General features: G+C 40.3%; 1 protein-coding gene across 7 annotated transcripts in view; it reads left to right on the forward strand.

Annotated features, from left to right (window-relative positions):
- SPIRE1 (spire type actin nucleation factor 1) overlaps positions 1-25,117 on the forward strand; it is a 180,569-nt gene that overhangs the window by 116,824 nt on the left and 38,628 nt on the right. For all 7 annotated transcript variants that reach the window (XR_002344986.1, XM_021096025.1, XM_021096030.1 and 4 more), the window contains 4 exons: positions 9,153-9,230; positions 13,977-14,141; positions 21,921-22,007; positions 23,107-23,236. Coding sequence is in view for 6 of the 7 variants with exons in the window: in XM_021096025.1 (XP_020951684.1) it covers positions 9,153-9,230; positions 13,977-14,141; positions 21,921-22,007; positions 23,107-23,236 (460 nt within the window). In the remaining variant the exon portion in view is untranslated. The remainder of the gene's footprint in view (positions 1-9,152; positions 9,231-13,976; positions 14,142-21,920; positions 22,008-23,106; positions 23,237-25,117) is intronic.

A 25,117-nucleotide genomic window follows, 5' to 3' on the forward strand; every position in this document is an offset into this window, starting at 1 on the left:
TTACAGTGCTCTGTCAATTTTCTACTGTACAGCAAGGTGACCCAGTCACACATACACATATAAATTCTTTTTTCTCATATTATCATGCTCTATCATAAGTGCCTAGATATAGTTCCCTGTGCTATATAGTAGGATCTCATTGCTTATCCATTCCAAAGGCAATAATTTGCATCTATTAACCCCAAATTCCCAGTCCATCCCACTCCCTTTGCCTTGGCAACCACAAGTCTGTTCTCCATATCCATGATTTTCTTTTCTGTGGAAAGGTTCATTTGTGCCATATATTAGATTCCAGATATAAGTGATATCATGTGGTATTTGTCTCTCTCTTTCTGACTTACTTCACTTAGTATGAGAGTCTCTGGTTCCATCTATGTTGCTACAAATGGCATGATTTTGTTCTTTTTTATGGCTGAGTAGTATTCCATCATGTAACACACACACACACACACACACACACACACACACACACATCTTCTTAATCCAATCATATGTCAATGGACATTTAGTTTGTTTCCATGTCTGGACTATTGTGAATAGTGCTGCAATGGACATACGGGTGCATGTGTCTTTTTCAAGGAAAGTTTTGGGGGGATATGTGCCCAAGAGTGGGATTGTGGGGTCATATGGTAGTTCTATATTTAGTTTTCTGAGTTACCGCCATACTGTTTTCCATAGTTGTTGTATCAATTTACATTCCCACCAACAGTGCAGGAGGGTTCCCTTTCTCCACATCCTCTCCAACATTTGTTATTTGTGAACTTATTAATGATGGCTGCTCTGACTGGTATGAGGTGGTACCTTATAGTAGTTTTGGTTTGAATTTCTCTAATAATCAGTAATGTTGAACATTTTTTCACATGCTTGTTGGCTATCTGTGTATCTTCTTTGGAGAAATGTCTATTCAGGTCTTTTGCTCATTTTTCCATTGGGTTGTTGGCTTTTTTGCTGTTGAATTGTCTAAGTTGTTTGTGTATTTTAGAGATAAAGCCCTTGTCAGTTGCATCATTTGAAACTATTTTCTTCCATTTTGTAAGTTGTCTTTTTGCTGTTTTTTTTTTGTTTGTTTGTTTGTTTTTTATGGTTTCCTTTGCTGTGCAAAAGCTTTTCAGTTTGGTTAGATCCCATTGGTTTATTTATGTAGTTATTTTTCCCATTGGTTAATTTTTGCTTTTATTTCTGTTGCCTTGGGAGACTGACCTGAGAAAACATTTTTAATGTTGATATCAGAGAATGTTTTGCCTATGTTCTCTTCTACAAGTTTGATGGTGTCTTGTCTTAGGTTTAAATCTTTAAGCTATTTGAGCTTATTTTAGCGTGTGGTCTGAGGGTGTTGTTCCAGTGTCATTGATTTACATGCAGAGCGGTCTGGTTTTCCCAGCACCACTTGCTGGGTGCCATTTTATATTTTCCCATTTTATATTCTTGCCTCCTTTGTCAAAGATTAATTGACCATAGGTGTCTGGGTTTATTTCTGGGTTCTCTATTCTGTTTATTTGTCTGTATGTCTGTTTTTGGTACCACACTGTCTTGATTTCGTAGGTTTGTAATAATTGCCTGAAGTCTGGAAGAGTTATGCCTCCTGCTTGGTTTTTGTTCCTCAGGATTGCTTTGGCAATTCTGGGTCTTTGGTGGTTCCATATAAATTTTTGGATTGTTTCTTCTAGGTCTGTGAAAAATATCATGGATAATTTGATAGCAGTTGCATTGAATCTGTAGATTGCTTTGGGATAGTACGGCCATTTTTATAATATTAGTTTTTCCAACCCATGAGCGTGGAATATCTTTTCATTTCTTTGAATCGTCTTTAATTGCCTCGATTAATGTTTTATAGTTATCAGCGTATGAGTCTTTCACCTCCTTGGTCAGGTTTATTCCCAGGTGTTTGATTTTTTGGGGGTGTAATTTTAAAAAGTATTATATTTTTGTATTCCTTTTCTAATATTTCATTGTTAGTATATAGAAATGTGATTTCTGAATGTTAATCTTGTATCCTGCTGCTTTGCTGTCATATGGTAGTTCTGTATTTAGTTTTTTGAGGAATCCATACTGTTTTCCATAGCGGTGCCACCAACTGACATTCGCACCAACAGTGTAATAGGGTTCCCTTTTCTGTACACTCTCTCCATCATTTGTGACTGATTACTTATAAAACTCTTAGAGGCCTAACACTCTCTGACATGAATCACAGCAGTACTTCTCAGATCCACCTCCTAGTATAATGACATTAAAAACTAAAATAAACGAATGGAATGTAATTAGACTTAAAAGTTTTTGCACAGCAAAGGAAACCATAAACAAAATGAAAAGACAACCCACAGAATGGGAGAAAATATTTGCAAATGAAGCAACTGACAAAGGATTAACTTCCAAAATATACAAATACCTCCTGAAGCTCAATATCAAAAAACCAAACAGCCCAATAAAAAAAATGACAGAATATATAAATAGATGTTTCTCCAGAGAAGACATCCAGATGGCCAAAAAACACATGAAAAAATGTTCAACATCACTTACTATTGGAGAAATGCAAATCAGAACTACTGTGAAGTACCATCTTATACCAGCCAGAATGGCCATTATCAAAAAGTCTACAAATGAATAATTTCCCTTTTGATTGAGTTTCTACTTACTAAAGTTGACTTGATAAGAGTTATTGAAGAGATTTAAGTGGACATTCTTGACTGAAATGTCTTAATTCAGTTATTCCACAAATATTTGCTAAGCACCTACTAAATGCAGAGCACTATTCTAGAGATTTGAGGAACCCAATAGTGAACAAAGTAGACCAGAACTACTTCCCCAGGAAGCTTGGAATCTAACAGGGAGAGGAAGACAGTAAACACATTAAGGAAAACATAGGCACTGTTAGAAGGCAGGGTGAACCTTGGGAAACCTTGGGAAAAGACACAGACTAGGGCTTGGTCATAGCAGGGTGTCAAGGTAGGCTGCATGAGGAGGTGACACCTGAGCCAGAACGAGAAGGGTGTGTGAGGTGCTCATATGCAGCCGTGGGTTTTGAGTGATGCTGCTGATTGAGGATACAGCCTGACAGAGTTCTAGGGGCCCAGAGGCAGTTCATCTCCTAAATCTCTCTTCCTTCACCATTTTAATTGTAAGAAGAGCTGGAAGGAAGAATCTTCTAGTCAATGGACTAGTGTGACTTTAATTCTTTTGGGAATGGAGCCTGTGGACAGTCATTAGAGGAACAGAATAACGTGAGCTTCTCCTTTGCGGTCTCTTCCCCGCTTAATTCTGATTTTGATATTTCATGAAGATTGTGCTCTTGGGTTGAAAACTGAGGCTTAAGTCATCAGATTTTCTTTTTTTTTTGTAGGGGTGGGGGGGGCTTTTTAAGGCTGAACCCATGACATATGGAGGTTCCTAGGCTTAGGGGTCGAATCAGAGCTATAGTCGATGACCTACGCCACAGTAACAGCAATGCCGGATCCCAACCACGTCTGCAACCTACCCCACAGCTCATGGCAATGCCGGATCATTTAATCCACTGAGCAAGGCCAGGGATCAAACCTGCATATACTAGTCAGATTTGTTTTTCCTGAGCCATGATGGAAACTCCCATCAGATGTTTTTGAAGATAACTACTAATCCTTAGCAAAAAATGAGGAATTTTGAATACCAGAAATATTGTATATACCAGTATACTTGATACATTTTTAAAGTCAGAAAACTGAGAGTCCTGATTTGAGTTAATAATGATTGTTACTCAGATTTTGACTTGGTGTTACACCACCTCTTAAGTACCTGTTATCTGCAAAGCCCAGGTACAAGTCATAAATTCTGTTCTTTTTTCTTGTGTAATACCAATTCATAAATACTCATTTTTGGCAAAAGTAAAGTAGGAAATTATCCATTTATTTTCTAAGGGTTCTCTAAGCATGCGGACACTTAAATTGCCAACAGGACCACTCTTCTCCTTGTCTGGTATCCCTTCCACATGTCTTGCCTCATGTCTGGGGCCCTGCTGCCAATTCCACCTGCTTTACTTCTGCTCTTATCACTCACCTTGTGGTGATCCCAGGCATATTAGTTAGATTTTGTGAGCCTCAGTTTCCCATATAGCATGGGTTGTGTTTGGGGTTAAATGATGGTTGTCTGAAGGCTTAGCACCTTTTAGCTGCTCTTAATACTGTGACAGCACCCTGTTACAGCTGAGAGTGCAACCGGGACCACTGGAAAAGAGCAAGGCTCTGGGCAAGAAACAAGGAAAGGGGCTGGGGAGTACAGAGGAGAACGCAAATGTACATGTTGGAGCAGCTGTTCCTCAGTGTGTAAACGCAAGGCTCTGTTATGTTTACCTGATTATATTTTAAATACTCACAACAACACGGTGAGGTAGATAGTAATATTTTTCTTTTTTTAAAATTAATAATAGTTTACTTTCCATGACTTAAATCATTTGTTCAAAAAAAAATACGAGCCCTGGACAATTTACGTAATTAGCCAATTATGTTAAATCATTATATATACATCCTTATTGTGAAAGTTAAAAAGATTTTAGGACTTCCCGTCATGGCTCAGTGGTTAAGGAATCCACCTAGGAACCATGAGGTTGCGGGTTCGATCCCTGGCCTTGCTCAGTGGGTTAAGGATTCGGCGTTGCCATGAGCTGTGGTCTAGATTGCAGACGTGGCTCGGATCCGCGTTGCTGTGGCTCTGGTGTAGGCCAGTGGCTACAGCTCCGATTGGACCCCTAGCCTGGGAACCTCTATGTGCCGCGGGAGTGGCCCAAGAAATTAAAAAAAAAAAATTTATTAGAGTTAATTGATTCACAGTGTTGTGTCCATTTCTATTGTACAGCATAGTGACCCAGTCATATATATATATATAAAATGCGTGTGTGTGTGTATATAATGTGTGTGTCTGTATGTGTGTGTGTGTATACATATATACATATATATATATATATAAATGTGTGTGTATATACACACACGCATACACACACACACATTCTTTTTCTCATACCATCTGCCATCATGTTCTACCCCAAGAGATTGGACATTGTTTACTTTGTCCCCCGTTGCTTATCCACTCCAAATGTAATAGTTTGCATCTACCAACCCTAAACTCCCCATCCATCCCACTTCCTACCACCTCCCCCTAGCAACCACAAATCTGCTCTCCCTGCCCATGATCTGTTTCTGTTTTATAGGTAGGTTCATTTGTGCTGTAGCTTAGATTCCACATATAGGTGATATGGTATTTGTCTTTCTCTTTCTGACTTCACTCAGTATGAGAATGTCTAATTGCATCCATGTTGCTGCAAATGGCATTGTTTTGTCCTTTTTTAAATGGCTAAGTAGTAGTCCATTGTATATCTTTTAAAAGTGTGGAAAGGAGGGCAACTCAGACAAGGCTATGAATCAGGATGGCACATGTATTATTGCATAGTTGCAAGCAGAAAATCTGGTTTTTAAAAAAATAATTGTAGAAACACATTTTAAAAATCAGAAATATGGAGTTCCTGTCGTGGCGCAGTGGTTAACGAATCTGACTAGGAACCATGAGGTTGTGGGTTCGGTCCCTGCCCTTGCTCAGTGGGTTGACGATCCGGCGTTGCCATGAGCTGTGGTATAGGTTGCAGATGCGGCTTGGATCCCGGCTCGGATCCCCGTTGCTGTGGCTCTGGCGTAGGCCGGTGGCTACAGCTCCGATTGACTCCTAGCCTGGGAACCTCCATATGCCGCGGGAGCGGCCCAAGAAATAGCAACAACAACAACAACAACAACAAAAGACAAAAAAAAAAAAAAAAAAATCAGAAATATTCCATCCTTTCCACCCTCCCTAGTTCTTACCTTGGGAGAGAAGAAATAATGAATTATGTCTACCATCTTTTCTTAAAGTTCAGAGTAATTTTATATTCTTTCTGTATTAACACTCCTATATGTTATTGAGTATACAAAGCAGGTGGTGTTAATCTCATTTTGCAGATGGTTAATCTGAGATTCTGAGAAGCTAAAAATAAATGGTTTAGAAATTTTCATAGTAAGTATTCATTCAGTATTTTTATATAAAATAAACTAGGTTTCATATAGTGCATTTAAACTCAGCCCCAATGTAGGCATTCCCGCCATGGCTCAGTGGTTAACGAATCTAAAAGGAACCATGAGGTTGCGGGTTCAGTCCCTGTCCTTGCTCGGTGGGTTAAGGATCTGGCATTGCCATGAGCTGTGGTGTAGGTTGCTGACATGGCTCGGATCTGGTGTTGCTGGGGCTCTGGCATAGGCCAGTGGCTACAGCTCCAATTAGACCCCTAGTCTGGAAACCTCCATACACCATGGGTGTGGCCCTAGAAAAAAGACAAAAAAAAAAAAAAAAAAAACTCAGCTCCAATGCAATCAGACAAATAGGCTCAGCAAATGTAGAATGTTAACTAGAGTTAAGTTATTGTGAATAGGAATGCTACAACATAGATCTATGGTTAACACGTACAGTTGACCTTTGAACAACATGGGTTTGAACTGTGAGGGTCCACTTACATGTGTTTTTTTTTTTTTTTTTTTCAGTAAATACATACAATACTACACAATCCAAGGTTAGTTGAATCCATAGATGCGGAACCACAGATACAGAGAGCCAGCCATGGGTCTTGAACATCTTTTGATTCTGATATCTGCCAAGGGTCCTGGAACCCATCCCCCATGGACACCAAGAGATGATTGTTTATCAGGATAACTGGGTCACTTTACTGTGGAGCAGAAATTGACAGAATATTGTAGATCAACCATAATAAAAGTTTAAAAATTTTTCTTAATTGAGTATTATATTTGCTGTGGGTTTGTCAAAAATGGTTTTGATTAGGTTAAGGAATGTTCCCTCTATACCCACTTTGTTAGGAGTTTTTATCATGAAGGATGTTGGACTTTGTCAAATGCTTTTCTGCATTTATTGAGATGATCATTTGGTTTTTGACTTTTCTTTTGTTAATGTGGTGTATGACGCTGATTGATTTGCATATGTTGAACCATCCTTATGAACCTGGGATGAATCCCACCTGGTCGTGGTGTACGATCTTTTTTATATGTTGTTGGATTCAGTTGGCTAAAATTGTGTTGAGAATTTTTGCATCTGAATTCATCAAAGATATTGGTCAATAGTTTTCTTTTTTGGTGGTATCTTTGTCTGGTTTTGGAATTAGAGTGGTGGTGGTGTTATAGAATGTTTTTGGGAGTGTTCCTTCTTCTTCAACCTTTTGAAAAAATTTAAGGAGGATGGGTGTAAGTTCCTCTTTGTATGTTTGGTAGAATTCTCCTGTGAAGCTATCTGGTCCTGGACTTGTATTTGTATGTAGTGTTTTTATGACATATTCAATTTCATTTCTGGTGATCATTCTGTTCAATTGGTCTATTTCTTCTTGATTCAGTTTTGGCAGTCTGTAGGTCTCTAGAAAGATGTCCATTTCTTCTAGGTTGTCAAATTTGTTGGCATATAATTGTTGATAGTATTCTCTAATGGTTTTTTGGTTTTTTGTATTTCTGAGGTATCTGTTGTGACATCTCCTTTTTCATTTCTTATTTTGTTTATTTGAGTTTTTTCTCTCCTCTTCTTGGTGAGTCTAGCCAGAGGTTTGTCTATTTTGTTTACCTTTTCAAAGAACCAGCTCTTGGTTTGATTGATTTTGTCTGTTTTTTTTGAATCTCTATTTTACTGATTTCCTCTTTGATCTTTATGATTTCCTTCCTTATGTTGACTTTAGGTAAATTGCAAACATTGAATGAGTACAATTAAAAAGGGTGCAAACTTCCATTATAAGATGAATAAATTCTGCATGTGTAATGTACAGCATGGTACTACAGTTAACACCAGTATGTTATATACTTGAAAATTGCCAAGAAAGTGAATCTTAAAATATTCTTACAACAAGAATAACAACAACAACAAAGGTATGAGTGATGGATGTGGTAGCCAACCTTACTGTGATAATCATTTCACAATATATACATGAGTTAAATTAGAAAATAATAGGGGAGGAGTTCCTCTTGTGGCACAGTGGAAACGAATCTGACTATATCCATAAGCATGCGGGTTCAATCCTGGCCTTGCTCAGTGGGTTAAGGATCCGGCCTTGCCGTGAGCTGTGGTGTAGGTCACAGAAGTGGCTCAGATCATGGCTCAGATCAGAACAGCAGCTACAGCTCCAATTCCACCCCTAGCCTGAGAACTTCCCTATGCCGTGGGTGCGGCCCTAAAAAGGGCAAATAAATAAATAAATAAGGGATATTTTTATATTGAAGTTTCTTCACTAAATTATTTGACAAATATATATTGAGCATCAAAAATGCCAAAATTTGTTAGCTGCTTCTTTTCTTTTTTTAGAGCAAATAGAACTTTTTTTTATTTATATTAGAAAATAGTTGATTAAAATGTTGTGTTAGTTGCAGGTCTGTGATTTAGTTACACACACACACACACGCTTACAAACTTGCTTCTGAGAGTAGAATCCTACCTCATCAAGTCTGGAATGAAGGCACAAGCAAATATAAAATTATTGTGTTGATAAGAGCCATAGAGGAAAAGTTTATGGTGCTGTAAATTGTATAACAGGAGGATTTGGCTTAATCCAGGAGGAAGGGAAGGCTTCCCAGAAGATTTGGTGATCCTGTTGAGCCTCGTATCTGAAGGAAGAAGAGAAGTGGGCAATGAAAAGGACTGGGCAGGGGGGAGAGGAGAGCATCCAGGGTTGGACCACCTCAGAAGTCCAGGCAAAATAAGATGGTGTTTGGATTAGGGGATTTGCAGTGGAGATAGAAAGAATAGGACTTAAGTAAAAAAAAAAAAAAAAAAGAGGGAGAGAGAAAGGAAGTAATATCCATGAGATTAATGATGGATTGAATATGGGAGTTGAGGGAGAAAGGAAATGTTAATACAGTGTAGAAAATGTGAATTAATATTGGGACTGAGGCTTAACAAGGTCTAAAAGGAAATTGGGAAGGACAGTCTCAGCTCATCTCTTTGTATGACCGTATCTGTTTGAGTTGGCTGAAATTTACAGAGAGGTAGTTCTGTATTGTCTGCTCCAGTACCACTTTTCTATATATTTTATCTGAATGTGTCCATTTAAATTTTTAATTTAAGAAAGTACCTTAGTGAAATTTTATGCCTAAATGTTGTATTTGAATTTTAATTGGTAGAATCTGAAGAAGATTCAAGAAATGGAGAAGAGTGATGAATCTAACACAGACCTGGAGGAGCTGAAAAACGCCGACTGGGTGAGAGAGCTGGGTATTCTCTTTGTTATGTTTAGTGTTGAAGAAATCATATCATATTTTTCAAATGCTGGCTTATCTTAAGGATTGTAGTGTGAATTGATATTATACCAATTTGAATGGCTAGTCTTACATTTGAGGAAATAGCTATTCTCCATTTAAAAAAAAAAGACTGATTTTATTAAACCACTCCAGTGTTTCTAGGAATTTCAGTGTTTTAAAATATTGACCTTTCTAATTAATACCTTAGCATTGTCTCCTGTGTAAGTCACAGTTTGAGCTTTGTTGCAGGATATGGTGAAACTATTGTGTAGTACATTAATTTATCCAGTGATAATGGGTTAGGGCCCTGGGGATGCAGAATGAGTAATACAGCATTTCTGCCCTCATAAAACAGAAGACAGATTTCTAGGACAGATGGCTACGGTGTATTCATGTGACACACTCTATCTACTGCCTTTCCAGGATGGTACTAGATCCTAGACCTAGTGACAGTCAGTCAGGCAGGTGTGACAACATGGCCTTGGGGATAGGACAGGAAGTATAATGAAGCTAGACTGAAATGTGTTCCGGTGTCAGTGGGAAGGCATTTTAGGAATCTGACTTTTCATATTAAGGATACTGGGTAGGAAGTTCCCGTCGTGGTGCAGCAGAAACGAATCCAACTAGGAGCCACGAGGTTGCAGGATCAATCCCTGGCCTTGCTCAGTGGGTTAAGGATCCAGCATTGCCGTGAGCTGTGGTGTAGGTTGCGGATGCGGCTTGGATCCACATTGCTGTGGCTGTGGTGTAGGCCAGTAGCTACAGCTCCAATGTGACCCCTAGCCTGGGAACCTCCATGTGCTGCACTGGTGGCCCTAAAAAGGCAAAAGACAAAAAAACGAAAACAAGTAGCCTAGGAATTCCGCTGTGGTGCAATGAGTTAATGATCTGGCTTGTCTCTGTGGAGGTAAGGGTTCGATCCCCAGCCTGGCACACTGGGTTAAGGATCTGTCTTGCCACGGCAGTGGCATAGGTTGCAACTGTGGCTTTGATTTGATTCCTAGCCTAGGAACTCCATATTCCTCAGGGTGGCCAAAACAAAACAACACGTATTCTATATTGTTTTATGAGCTAGTATTGTCACTTTAGAATAATGATTATCAGTTTCCTCTGTGTAGTGTTGCTCTAGTGTATTTAATCTTGGCTAATAAAATTTTACATTTATTTTCCTATCAAAGCTAAATAACTTCGTGTTCATAAGTTAGCAAATAGCTAGTACAAACTTAAACCAAAATTTAATTAATTGTCTTAAGCAACCTCATTTAAAAACAGCAGTATGATCACTGACAAGAGATGAACAGTCCCCAAAGGGAGTTACATTTGCCTGGATCAAGAGCTTGTTTTTCATGAGGTGATGAGTTACCCAGAAAGAGTAGAATGAAATGAAGAAAGACGAGGAGTAGAATGAGGAGAATTAGAATATGTTTGGTGGTAGAATTTAACCATCTTAGAAGCTCTCTAGTGGAATAAGAGGTAAATGATAAAATCCCTAGGAATACATACAGTGACAGTTGTTCATTATTTTATATAATAACTGTGACTTTAATTTCTGAAAAGTCATCTTTTTTTTTGTCTTTTTAGGGCTGCGCCTTTGCATTTTTTGTCTTTTTTTTTTTTTTTTTTTTTTTTTTTAGGGCCATACCTGTGGCATATGGAAGTTCCCAGGCTAGGGGTCAAATCGGAGCTTCAGCTGTCGGCCTACCCCACAGCCACAGCAATGCCAGGTCCGAGCTGCATCTGTGACCTACACCATAGCTCATGGGAACACTGATCCTTAACCCATGGAGCGCAGCCAGGGATCAAACCCATATCTTCATGGATGCTAATTGGATTCATAACCACTGAGCCACAAAGGGAACTCCTGAAAAGTCATCTTTAAAATTTTGGCCAAATATGGAGTTCCTGTTCTGACTAGGAATCATGAGGTTGCGGGTTCGATCCCTGGCCTTGATCAGTGGGTTAAGGATCCGGTGTTGTCGTGAGCTATGATCTAGGTTGCAGATGCTACTTGTATCTGGCGTTGCTGTGGCTGTGGCTTAGGCCAGCAGCAACAGCTCCGATTTGACCCCTAGCCTGGGAACCAAAAAAATTTTTTTTGGCCAAATAATAATACAGAAAGAACTGGCTATAAAAAGAGTGTGTTGGAATCCTTTCATAAATTATAACAAAAGCTTCTAATGTGAGTAGTCATACCTAACTTCCCTGTTTTGAGAAATCAGAGTTTCATATGTCAGGTTTTTTTAAAGCCTGAGGACAACAAAATAGACAGTATTTTTAAAAATGAGATGGTAAGTTCCCAGGATCAGCTGTGTCTGCAGCACCAGGACACAGGTTTGAACCCTGGCCTGGCACGGTGGGTTAAAGGATCTGGCATTGCCGCACCTACAGAGTAGGTTGCTCCCACTCCATATGCTGCAGGGTGCCAAAAAAAAGAGAGATACGGTATTTGAACTGGCTCTTAAGGGAAAGAGTAAGAGAAGTTGAGATAAGAACACTCACCCAGAAAAAGAGATCTAAGTATTTTAGAGATTTATATTAGGATATCTTTAATGGCAGAATCTAAGAACCTGTTTTGTTTTGTTTTGTTTTTTGTCTTTTTTGCCTTTTCTAGGGCCGCTCCCTCGGCATATGGAGGTTCCCAGGCTAGGGGTCGAATCAGAGCTGTAGCCACTGGCCTTCGCCACAGCCACAGTAACACGGGATCCGAGCCGCATCTGCGACCTAGACCACAGCTTACGGCAGTGCTGGATCCTTAACACACTGAGCAAGGCCGGGGATCGAACCCGCAACCTCATGGTTCCTAGGCGGATTCATTAACCACTGGCCACGACAGGAACTCCTAAGAACCTGTTTTAAATGTTAATATTTTAGATGTTCTGATGGATATAGTACAATGTTAAGTACCCCAGATCCCTTTGGGAATAAGAAATAGTGTATATTTTTACAGAATCACAAATCATTTTTGAGAAATTTAATCAGTGTAGACAATTTTTATGAAATACGTCACTTGATTTTTTATTTTTATTCTTTTGCTTTTTTTTAGGGCCGCAGGTGCAGTATATGGAAGTTCCCAGGCTAGGAGGTGAATCAGAGCGACAGCTGCCAGCCTATACCGCAGCCACAGCAATGCGGAATCAGAGCCATGTCTGCGACCTACATCACAGCTCGTGGCAACATCGGATCCTGAACCCACTGAGTGAGGCCAGGGATTGAACCCACATCCTCATGGATACTAGTTGGGATCATTTTCACTGAGCTACAACAGGAACTCCCTGATTTTTAATAAATATACTTAAGTAGCTATTGAGCCACTTACTAATTTTTAACAACTTATAATGTTTCAGTTAAATTGATTTTCTCTTCACTGAAGTTGAGAATATGACACCTTAGCTTATAGGCAGGAAAACAAAAGGGTTAAAGTATAATGATAATATACATATTTAATATACTTTAAATATAGTATAAGTACTTCACGTATACCTCATTTTCTTGAGGGGCAGACAAAGAAACTTTCTATTATTGTAGATAAGAAAATTGATGTTAAAGAGTTCCCGTCGTGGCTCAGTGGTTAACGAATCTGACTAGGGACCATGAGGTTGCAGGTTCAATCCCTGGCCTCACTCAGTGGATTGAGGATTCGGCGTTGTCGTGAGCTGTGGTGTAGGTCGCAGATGCGGCTCCAGTCCCGCATTGCTGTGGCTGTGGCGTAGGCCGGCGGCTACAGCTCTGATTCAACCCCTAGCCTGGGAACCTCCATGTACCATGGGAGCGGCCCTAGAAAAGGCAAAAAAAAAAAAAAAAAAAAAGAAAAGAAAAAGAAAAGAAAAGAAAATTTATGTTAAATAATTTGTACAAAGATAGTAATAACCTAAAAATTGTCAGTTTTGAGCATTTTCTTTATGCCGAGCACTATACATCAACTCTGATCTTCTCAACAAGTCATGAAGTACCATTTTCTTTTCTTCATGAGAAAGCCAGGGTTCAGAAAGGTGAGGAACTTGCCAGATGTCAGATAGCAGTGGACAGTGGTGCCTGTTAGCAGTGATCACCGTAATGCAATGTAACTGAACAGTGGACAGTGGCTGTGATCACAGTAACTCAGCATAACTGAACACTGCAGATACAGTGGCACAAAGATTAGCATTTATTTAGCTCATACATCTGCAGGGCAGCATGGTAGCTCCACTCTGTGCCTCGTCCTTCTTCTGAACAGTCCTACCGGTGGGCATCATGCCAAGCCAGGTATGACATTCTCATGGCAGTGACAGGAGCTGAGTGACAAGCTGTTGTGCATTTGCTGGTGGGCCTTTGGTCATGTAGTATCCACCAGTATTCCAGTGGCCAAGCGAGTCTTAGGGCCCAAGCCCGAAGTCCAGGCATGGGAAACACAGTTCTCTTCTGGGAGCAAAGCCACGTGCCAGGATCTAGCACGAGGGGTGTGAAGAGCTGAGGTCCTGGGTGCAGGCTAGTGCAGTGGTGAGGTAGGGTTTTATCCAGGTGTCCCCACAGTTAGTGCTGGTAGATTCTTTGCTGGCTTTATACCCACTTTTCAGTATCTTAAAATCTAATTTTTAAAATCCTTTTTTGTTTGTTTTACTCAGTGTTTTGTAATTCAAGCTCTTAATTTTTTTTTCTGTGTGACTGTAGCTATTTAGAGGAAACTAGTAAATTTATTCATGGATGTCTTTCCACCCTTGGCTCTTTCAGGCTCGATTCTGGGTGCAGGTGATGAGGGATCTGCGGAATGGAGTGAAACTGAAGAAGGTCCAAGAGCGGCAGTATAACCCTCTGCCCATTGAGTATCAGCTCACCCCTTACGAGATGCTAATGGATGACATTCGATCCAAAAGATACACCTTGCGAAAAGTGATGGTAAGTAACAGAAAGTTATTAATGGACTCAAATGGTTATTTTTTGGCAGTCTTATTTGTTGAAAATGTTCTTCTCAATTATTTTGTTTTAAAGTTTATTTCATCTTATAAAATTAATATATGGGCATTATAGAAAAGTTAGAAAATACAGTAGGTCAAAGAAGAAAGGTAATAAATATTTAATTTTACAACCCAGACAGAAAGTTCGTTAACATGCTGGTGAATAACAACCTTCAGTCTTATTTCTGTACATTTTATTTGGACAAAATGGGTTAATATTGAATACCGTGTTTTATAACCACTTGTTTTCACTTGGTGTATTATGAACATTTTCCTGTGTCATTATGTTCAAGATCATCATTTCTAAATGACTGCATCTTTCTCACTTTATGGCTGTACCAGTTTATTAAACTTATCAACTGATCTCCAGCCATAAGCAGCCTATTTTATGTATCCTTGCATAAAAATCTTTTTGAATAGCTGCAGTGAAATCCTTAAACTCTTAGAAATGGAAGCCTCATAGCTTTACCTTTGAAATATGTCCCGAATCTCACCACTTCCACTTCGGATACCCTCCTTTCCAAACCACCATCATCTCTTATTCAGACTATTACTGTGGCCTCCAGGTGGTCTTCTTACTTTTACTCTTGCCCCTTTCAGTGTATTTTCCCCCAAAACAGCCAGAGGAAACCTCTTAAAGTGAAAATGTGATGATGTCCTGCTCAGAACTCTCCACTTCCTTCCATCACACTCAGACTCCACATCCTGACGTTGTCCAGAGTCTGGTCTGGATTACCTCTCAGACCTCGCCTTCTGCCACCTCCCTGGTTGGTGTCCCCTCTTTAGCCACCCTGGTCTCTACTATTGCCTTCAAAGTGCCTCACATGACCCTGTAGCTGAGCCTCGGCTGCTGCCCCTCGCTGGAGGTCTGTCTTCACATGTCTGTGTGACTCGCCTCTTTGTTTTAGGTCTCTGCTCAGATGTTTGCTCGTTAGAAAAGTCTTTATCGATATCGGTAGCTCACATTGCCGTGTATTTCCAGTGTGCTGTCCATATCCCTTACAATATAGGGACATGGTGACAATTTTTGTTTTTTGTGTTGCTCTTTTTTTGCTGAGTTTAATAGCTGTAATAGTTTTCTTAATGAGTTATTTAAGATATTTTATTTTGTATGTATGTCATGTCACCTGTGAAAAGAGATACTTCTACTTCTTCCTTTCCAATATGGATGCTTTTCATTACCCCGGCTAGAACCTTCAATTCAGTGTGAACAGAAGTGGCAAAAGCAGTCATCCATGTTGTTGGATCCCTGATCTTAGGGGGGAAAACATCCAGTTTTTTCATCAATGACTTTTTTTTTTGTCTTTTTAGGGCCGCATCTGCAACATACGGAGGTTCCCAGGTTATAGGTTGGATTGGAGCTGTAGCCATTGGCCTATGCCACAGCCACAGCCACGTGAGACCAAGTTGTGTCTGCCACCTAGACCAAAACTCAAGGCAACGCTAGATCCTTAACACACTGAGTGAGGCCAGGAATCGAATCTGCATCCTCATGGATGCTAATCAGATTCGTTTCTGCTAAGCCACTATGGGAACTCCTCATTAATGACTTTTATCATGCCGAGGAAGTTTCTTTCAAGTTTGTTGTGTATTTTTATCATGAAAGTCACATCCTTTTTCTGCATCAATTAAGACAATCATGTGTGTTCTTTTATTTCATTCTATTAATGTGACATACTACATTGAGTGATTTTCAGTGGGTTTTTTTTTTTTTTTTGGCTTTTTATGGCCGTACCCACTGCATATGGAGGGAACTCCTCCATTCTACATCTTTTTAATGGTTCCAAAGTAATCTATTGAGTGGACAGACCCTAATTTATTTATTAAACTTTTACTGATCTTCTGGTTTTGAGATTTATAATTTTTTAGTCATATAAAAAAACTGTATTAATTTTCTTAGGATAAATTTTAGCCATGAATCAGTGAACATACATATCTTTAAGGCCTTTGAAAAATACTGTCAGATTGTCTAAAACCCTCATAAACTACATTGTGGTGTGAAAATTGGATATGTATTTGAAATCCTAATGCTAAAATTGTAGTTTCACATATTTCTGAAGAAAAGTATTTTACATTGTCTTGAAAGTATGTGTGTTGAGGCTCAGGTGGTAGTATGTGTCAGGCCACATGTTTTGTGCAACTCTGTGAATGGAAGTCCTAGGAGCACAGTAAGCATCATGCAGTTGCTCTTAGTTGTAGTAGTTTTATGTCTTTTGTGCATTTTTCTTTTCTGTTTTTAGTCTTATTTATTTGCAGATGTTCTTCATAAGAGAATTTGCATTAATGTTGTAGGCATTTGTTTTTCTTTTTTCTTTCTTGGCCACACCTGTGGCATGTGGAAGTTCCCAGGCCAGGGATCAAACCCGCGCTGCAATTGCCGCCTGCACCACAGCTGGCGCAACGCTGGATCTTTACCCCACCACGCTACATGGGAACTTCCTGTTTTTCTTTTAATAAAAGGATACCTTTTTGAAATTTCATTAGACAAACCATATACCTGATAAGAGATTAATACCCAGAGTATACAAGAACTCATACAATTCAATAGAAAAAGAATTTTTTAATGGGAAAAAGACCTGAGGAGACATTTTTCCAAAGAAGACATACAGCTGGCCAACAGGTATTGAAAAGGTGCTCAACATCCTGCATCATCAGGGAAATGCAAATCAAAACCTCAGAGAAATAGTCCCTCACACCTTTGCAGATGGCTATTATCAGAAAGACAAGACATAGCAAGTGTTTCAAGCATGTGGAGAAAAGGGAACCCTTGTGCATGGTTGATGGGAATGTAAATTGGCACAGCCACTATGAAAAACAGTATGGTGATCCTGAAAAAATTAAAAATAGAACTATCATGGAGTTTCCATTGTGGCTCAGCAGTTAACGAACCCGACTAGCATCCATGAGGATTCAGGTTTGATCCCTGGCCTCGCTCACTGGGTTGAGGATCTGGCATTGCTGTGAGACACAACTCGGACCCCATGTTGCTATGGCTCTGGCGTAGGCTGGTGACTACAGCTCTAATTCAACCCCTCGCTTGGGAACCTCCGTGTGCCGTGGGTGTGGCCCTAAAAAAGACAAAAAATAAAAAATAGAACTGTCATGTGAACAAGCAATCCCACTTCTGGGTGTATTTCCAAAGGAAATGAAAAAAGAATCTCAAAAGTGATGTCTGCACTCCCATGTTGACTGCAGCATTATCCTCAGTGGCCAAGATATAGAGACAGACTAAATGTTCATCAGCAGATAAATGGGTAAAGAAAACATTGTACATACAGACAATGGAGTATTAGCCATAAAACAGAGAGAAATTGCACAGTTTGCAACATGGATGATCCAGGAGGACATTAGGTGAAATAAGCCAGACACAGAAAAGCAAATACTGTTTGATCTCACTTATGTGTGGAATATGAAAAAGTCAAACTCACAGAAGCTGAGGGTAGAATAGTGGGTTGCCAGTGGGTCTTGGGTTGCCAGTGGGTCTGGGGTGGGAGGGAATGGGGAGATATTGGTCAAAGGGTCCAAACTTTGAATTGTAAAGTGAGTGAATTCTTGTGATCTAATGTACGGCATGTTGACTATACTTAATAAAACTGTATTGTATGCTTAAAATTTACTAAGAGAGTACATCTTTAGAGTTCTTATCACACATACACAAAATATCTGTGAGGTGATGGGTGGTTTAATTAGCTTGATTGTGGTATTCGTTTCACAATACCTATGTATATTAAATAAACACACCGTACATCTTATATATAACTTTTGTCAGTTATACCTGAATAAAGCTGGGGGAAAATGAAATTTGATTAGGGGCTCAATATTACTCACTTTTAAACTTTGGACATTTTTAGTTGTGCTCTTATGTCATTCATGATTCTGCTTTACTTAGGACAAAAATAGGGAAAAAAAGTTTCTTTATTAAGGATCAAGTTATTTAAACCTTTTGTTTATTGAGCACACTGAGAGCTTCGAATTGAAAGGTGGTTTTGTGACAGTGTCGGAGCTGCATCTCCTACCCATTGTTGTTTCCTTCTCCTGTCTTTCTCTGGCTGTGTGCAGTTCACCTGGATAAGTTTACCCTGAGCCCCTGGGCAGGGGCCTGGGCAGATGGCAGTTCCAGTGGTGACTACTGTCATTTCAGAGAAGTTTTCCAGTTTTAGTTTAACAGGCTAAGGTTTTAACTGGTTCTTATATGTAACTGATAAATGAAAGTGGAAATTCAGCTATTCCTGTTTAACCATACAAAAACTGGATGTATTTTAAAAATTTTTGGCTATTATCTATCTAATGCCACTTTCTAAGTTCTTTACAATGTTTCTGTGAAGAGTGAACACTGAAGATTTTTATGCGTAATTTATCTGTATCTGAAGAAATGCCAAGATGTTTTTAATTTAATCCTCAGGTGTAAACTACATAAATATACCATAATAATACACTGTTTTTTTTCCTGTATATTTGGGTTGCTAATAGTGAGAATTGAATGGCCTAGCCATATGGGATTACGTTCAGAGTATTAAGTTATAGAAGTGTAAGACATTTCTGTTGACTTTCCAAAATGTATGGGTAAAATGCTTCAATTCTAACATGACTTCAAATAAAGAGTTCCCATTGCAGCTTGGGGTTAAAGAACCTGACTAGTGTTCATGAGGATGTGGGTTCGATCCCTGGCCCCACTTAGTGGGTTAAGGATCTGGCGTTGCCATAGGTCTTGGCGTAGTTTGCCGACGCCGCTCGGATCCTGAGTTGTTGTGGCTGTGATGTAGGCAGCTCTGATTTGACCCCTAGCCTGGAAAGTTCCACGTGCCATGGGTGCAACCCTAAAAAGATAAAAACAAAAACAAACCTTCAAATAACTCACTTAAAAAAAGATCAGAAATATAACATCTTTTGTTTAGAAGTTATTTATTTAAGGCATGTGGCCCAAAAATAAGATCAAGTTCTATAACTGGCTTTATTTACTTATGGGTCTACTATTTGTGTTCATCCAGAAATCATTTATGGTTGTAGCTGAGAGAGCTCATTTTTCGTTTTTTGTTTTTTCTTCCCTTTTGTCTTTTTTTAGGGCTGCACCCTCGGCATATGGAGGTTCCCAGGCTAGGGGTCTAATCTGAGCTGTTGCCTCCGGCCTACACCACAGCCACAGCAACACCAGATCTGAGCCTCGTCTGCGACCTACACCACAGCTCACAGCAACGCCAGATCCTTAACCTGCTGAGCGAGGCCAGGGATCGAACCCACAACCTCATGGTTCCTAGTCAGATTCGTTTCTGCTGTGCCATGACAGAACCTCCCAGAGAGCTTGTTTTAGGATATGCTCTGTATTTATATTTTAAAAAGCTAATTTAACTGACCCAGCAGCAGAATGGTATTTGCACAAAGTTGCTTTTCCTCCTGCCAGTAAGGACTTAAACTGACTCATGTCCGTGCTGGCCACCATCTGTCTCCCTTTTGAGCACTGACACTTATTTTGTCATTGGGATCCAGGAAACCGTTTCTGACGAGTGAAGAAACTGAAGTAATGTGCACATTTGGGGAACGAAAATTACAGCCTTGGCCTAATTTAATCCATTATCTCAACCCTGCACTTGTGATGGAATAACATTAAAATAAAAGCAAATGAAAAACAGCCAGAAAGATATGTACTATCCTGTTAAGGAGTAGTATAGGAAAGTCTGATTAGGTTGATACAGTGAGGATTTTTAAATAATACCTTGTGTAACATGAAGTCCATGGATAAAGAGTGGTGCCACATTAGGCCTCTGGCTCTGCTGCTGGGGCATGTGCCCTCCAGCCAAGCACTGTCAGTCACAAGCCTGGCGTGGCTGAAGCAGCTTGTGCTCCTAGATCTTACCGTGGACCAACCTGCCCTCCTTCAGGGCTGGCGGAAGGGCATGGAGTTAGGGGGTGGGTGTTGTCAGCAGAGGACACTGGGCCTGGGAGCAGCAGTTTAGGTTCTTTTTTATTTATTTTTTTAATTTAATTTCTCAGCTGATAAAAAAATGTGACATTGACAAAAAACTTCGTAATATATAGCTGCAATAGAGAATTAATAACCAGAGTTTGCATCATGGCTCAGTGGTTAATGAATCCGACTAGGAACCATGAGGTTGCAGGTTCGATCCATGGCCTCGCTCAGAGGGTTAAGGATCCGGCGTTGCTGTGAGCCATGGTGTAGGTCTCAGATGTGGCTCAGATCCCTAGTTGCTGTGGCTGTGGCGTAGACCGGCAGCTACAGCTCCGATTGGACCCCTAGCCTGGGAACTTCCACATGCCATGGGTGTGGCCCTAGAAAAGACAAAAAAAAAGAAGAAAATTAATAACCAATTGATTAATGACAGTGAGCAATTAAAATAGTATTTGAAATTGACACCAATGCAAGAAAAAAGTCTGTGCCCTGAAATCTTACAATTAAGATAAGAAAATAATTTTAAAAGTTCGACAGGAGTTCCGTCGTGGCGCAGTGGTTAACGAATCCGACTAGGAACCATGAGGTTGCGGGTTCGATCCTGCCTTGCTCAGTGGTTAACGATCCGGCGTTGCGTGAGCTGTGGTGTAGGTTGCAGACGCGGCTCGGATCCGTGTGCTGTGGCTCTGGCGTAGGCGGTGGCTACAGCTCCGATTCAACCCTAGCCTGGAACTCCATATGCGAGGAGGCCAAAAATAGCAACAACAACAACAAAACAACAACAACAAAAAAGACAAAAAAAAAAAAAAAAAAAAAAGTTCGACATTTCAATAACAAGTTGTAAAGCTTAAACATTTCTAACCTATCAAAAAATTTTTTAAAAAAGCAATGTTGGTGCTCAAGGAATAACCAAATTATCTTTTTTCTCTCTAATAAAATTGATATTATCAAATTATTACAATAGGATAAGATAAAAAAATAGGTACCAAAGTAGAGGAAAAAAGTATTATAGAGATTTTTCAGGCAATTCATTAATAAAAATTTTGTGCTAATTTTATGGACTTTGAGAATTTTAAAGGATTCAGTTTTTAAAATTTATAGTTTGTTAATATTTCTTTCTTTATCCATCTTTTATGAGAAGCATGACAGAAAATGCCTAGCAGGTCTGTTTGGTCATATGAGACTGAGATGGTTACAACTGTGCCTTTTGGGTGGTCAGAAAGTGGGGTTTTTGCAGGGGCGGTGTTTGTAGAGTTTTCTTAAATTTGTTAATTTTTGTAATATGTTGCTTTAAAAAGAGAGGACATTAGAGCAGAAGTCACACAGATCAGGACTTTGCCAGAACTCTGCTACTTAACTAATTCTGCAAATGGAGCAGACACCCTCCTTGATTGAGTCTGAGTTTTATTTACAGAATGTGAATCATGTCCCTAGTCCTTTCCATTACCAAGATACTTTACAAGGATGAAAATAAGAAGTAAAAGACTTTTTAAATTATAAAATAAATAAACACAGCATTATTTATTCCACTCACATAATTTTAGAAACTTTTTATTGGAAAGATGTATCTCACACAATTTCCCAAGATGATAGAATGGAAGTGGACTTGGGTTCTCTTCAATTCTACAGTTATTTTTGCTCTGTATCGCTTAGCTGTTTACTCTCCATTTTATTGATTTGAAATGTGTCCTTGATGGAGCCAGATTATACTTGAGTAATTTTCAAGTGACATATGTTGACCTCACAGCTGTACCTAGAAACTTAAAATGATAGTCCCGTAGTCACATGAATCTCCCTCTTGTTGCCTCCTTTCAGGTGAATGGTGATATCCCGCCTCGGTTAAAAAAAAGTGCTCATGAAATCATCCTGGACTTCATCAGATCAAGACCTCCTCTGAATCCAGTATGTAACTTGATGTATTGTTCTTGATTGGCACATAACAGTCGTCTCCTCTAGCCTGGGACCTCTAGAACTCAGCTCTTAGAGCCTGAGCTTTCATTCTCAGAATTATGAAGCCACTGGTAAACAGCATTCTTCAGTCACCAAAAAATACTTAAAATTATTTAATACAAGGCAATCATAGGATATTTTAGCTCAGAATAACCTGAGCGATGGTACAAAGCCTGGCCAGATACCTCCTAGTATTCTAAATACGATACGGATAATTCCTGATGTGGGCTTGCCCTCCGTATTTACTGTATGGTGCAAATATACCACCTTGGTTAAATTGTCCTCTCGCTACTGGTGTACCGTAAATCCACTCTATGGGCCTTCTCTCTTATGTTATCGGGTTCTTTCTGGGGCCCACGAAATCAGAGTGCTCTGATCTGCTCTGAATGTTGCTTTGTGTCTCCTCTGTTAGTACTCCTTTCCCTGGCTACTACACAGCCAGTGCTCACCAAGGCCTGAACCCCCCACATACACTCAGAAACTAGAGCAGGAGTGGTATTTCTTGATCAGTTTGTGTGCATCTGAAACATAATTAATGATCTCTTTTATAAATCTTTTTAAAATAAAGAGGTCAGTAGGAAGTCATTTTAGGAAGGCTGGTCATCATGGTAGGGCGGAAAGAGCATGCGGTCAGATGAGCCCGGGTTTGCAGGTGTCTGAGCGAGTTAATCGGCCTCCCTGAGCCTCTGTTTTCTCAACTGTGATCGAAGACAGCCTAAGAAGGTTGTAAGGACTTACTCCAAAACATTACTTTCAAAAACAGTAATAGTAACAGATCACATACAGCTTACGTTTCAGTTGATCACCTGTTGTGGCCACCTATCAGGAATGTGATTATAACTGTAGCAAAATGGACTCCTTCAGATTAGTTGAGCACATGTGACTAAAACCACTGTGAAATCCAGTCATTTCCCTACTGCTTGAAAATTGTCTTTTCAGTGTTGTAATCAATAAAATGTAATTTTATAACACTGTACTATATGAATGGATTTCACTAAAAGTTGTTTCAGGACAGCTACTCAAGTCTCTAGCCCTTACGTTGTTTTTCAAGGCCTCAGCCAGAAAACTGAAACCTACCCCACCACGGCCTCGGAGCCTCCATGAAAGGATACTGGAAGAAATCAAGGCAGAGAGAAAGCTACGGCCCGTCTCACCAGAGGAGACCAGACGCAGCCGGTTAGGTGAGTCTGCTGCCTCCCGAGGCCTGACCGAGCCTGGGGTCGTCGGCTTGAAGGCAGCCAGTGAGGGACCTCCGTGACTGTGCAGAGCGTGCTCTGCTTGTCTGTCTCTCTCCTTCCTGTCTGTCCCTCTCCCTCATGCACACGCCCTCATACGTGAAGTGTGTACTTTGCCCGTGGTACTGAGTGCAGGACAGCACCATGGCATAGTGGGAGGAGCTCTAGGTCGTGGCTCCAAATCAGTCTCTTTAGCTCTTTGGGCACCTATGTCTTCATCAGCAGAAGGGGTGCAAATTCCTCTGCACCTTCGTTATGGCTTTCTTGTAAGGATTAACAGGATTGTGGTCCGAATACTTTATAAGTTGTAATACATATATATGGCTAAGTTATGATGTTTTATAAATATAAATGATAGACGTATAATTTTACTGCAGGGTTCTACTGTGTTTTTTTTTTTGTTTTTTGTTTTTGTCTTTTTGCTATTTCTTGGGCTGCTCCCGCGGCATATGGAGGTTCCCAGGCTAGGGGTCGAATCGGAGCTGTAGCCACCGGCCTACACCAGAGCCACAGCAACACGGGATCCGAGCCGCGTCTGCAACCTACACCACAGCTCACGGCAACGCCGGATCGTTAACCCACTGAGCAAGGGCAGGGACCGAACCCGCAACCTCATGGTTCCTAGTCGGATTCGTTAACCACTGCGCCACGACAGGAACTCCTCTACTGTCTAATTATGGTTTTAAAGTACAGTATTATGATGAGAGGATCAATTATTGATATCACTTAAATTATTTTTGTGTCCTTAAGTTTATTATATATTAATATAATATATATTTTCATAAGAACACGTTGACTTTTACTTATAGCAAGACCATATTATAAAATATAAAAACATTTTTGTTTACACAGCTCTCTTCCAATTTGTAGGGTTAAAGATGCCCAAAGAATTCAGGGAAATTTCCTTTAGGAAAATAGAGCACAGTGGCACCTGAGCCAGGTTTTTGTTTTTGTTTTTGCTTTTTAGTGCCACACCCACAGCATGGGGAAGTTCCCAGGCTAGGGGTTGAATTGGAGCTGTAGCTGTTTGCCTACACCACAGCTCACAGCAGAACCAGATCCTTAACCCACTGAGCAAGGCCAGGGATTGAACCCACATCCTCATGGATACTAGTCGGATTCGTTTCCACTGAGCCATGATGGGAACTCCCTGAGCCAGTTTTCTGACTGCCTCTCCTGGTTTTCTCTTCTGATCTCTTTTTCTACCTTTTCAGATTCCTCTTGGTCCTCCAAGTTTCTATCCTGGGCTCCCTTCTCCCTAAGCAACCACACCCTCTCCCATGGTTTTGTGTCTGGCTTCTTTAGCTCCTGACCTATAGCACAGTTTCCCTGAAAGTTCAGACCCAGAGATCTCTGTGCTTCGCAGGCCCTCACTCCACACAGGGCAGGTCCTCACCTCATCACGCAGGGCAAGCCAGCAGCCACAGGCTTTCCCCTCAGACCATCTTCTCCTGATTCGCTGTCTCAGTGCCTAGGCAGAGACCTCAGCATCACCTCTGACTCTGACCTGACAGCCAGGCCTGCTGAGTTTCCTCTGCGCTTTGTGGTCTCCCCTATTCTAGCCCCGCAGCCTCTGCCCTAACCAGGCTCTCCTCTCCTCTCACCAGCTTAGTGGCGTTAGCTCTGGTGGCTCTCTCTGCCTCCCGTGACTCTCGGTCACATTTTTTTTTCCTTCTCAGTCACACTTTGATGCTCTTCCTTTTGACTCTCGACCCTTCTGTCACACACCTCCATGACAGCAGGGTCCATGTCACTCTGGTTCATTGTTGTGTACTTGGTCTCCACTGTGGGGAGCAAAAACAAAAGGTACTCCCATAGGCGTTGAAA

Source organism: Sus scrofa, chromosome 6 (assembly GCF_000003025.6).
Source record: "Sus scrofa isolate TJ Tabasco breed Duroc chromosome 6, Sscrofa11.1, whole genome shotgun sequence".
Classification (NCBI taxonomy): domain Eukaryota; kingdom Metazoa; phylum Chordata; class Mammalia; order Artiodactyla; family Suidae; genus Sus; species Sus scrofa.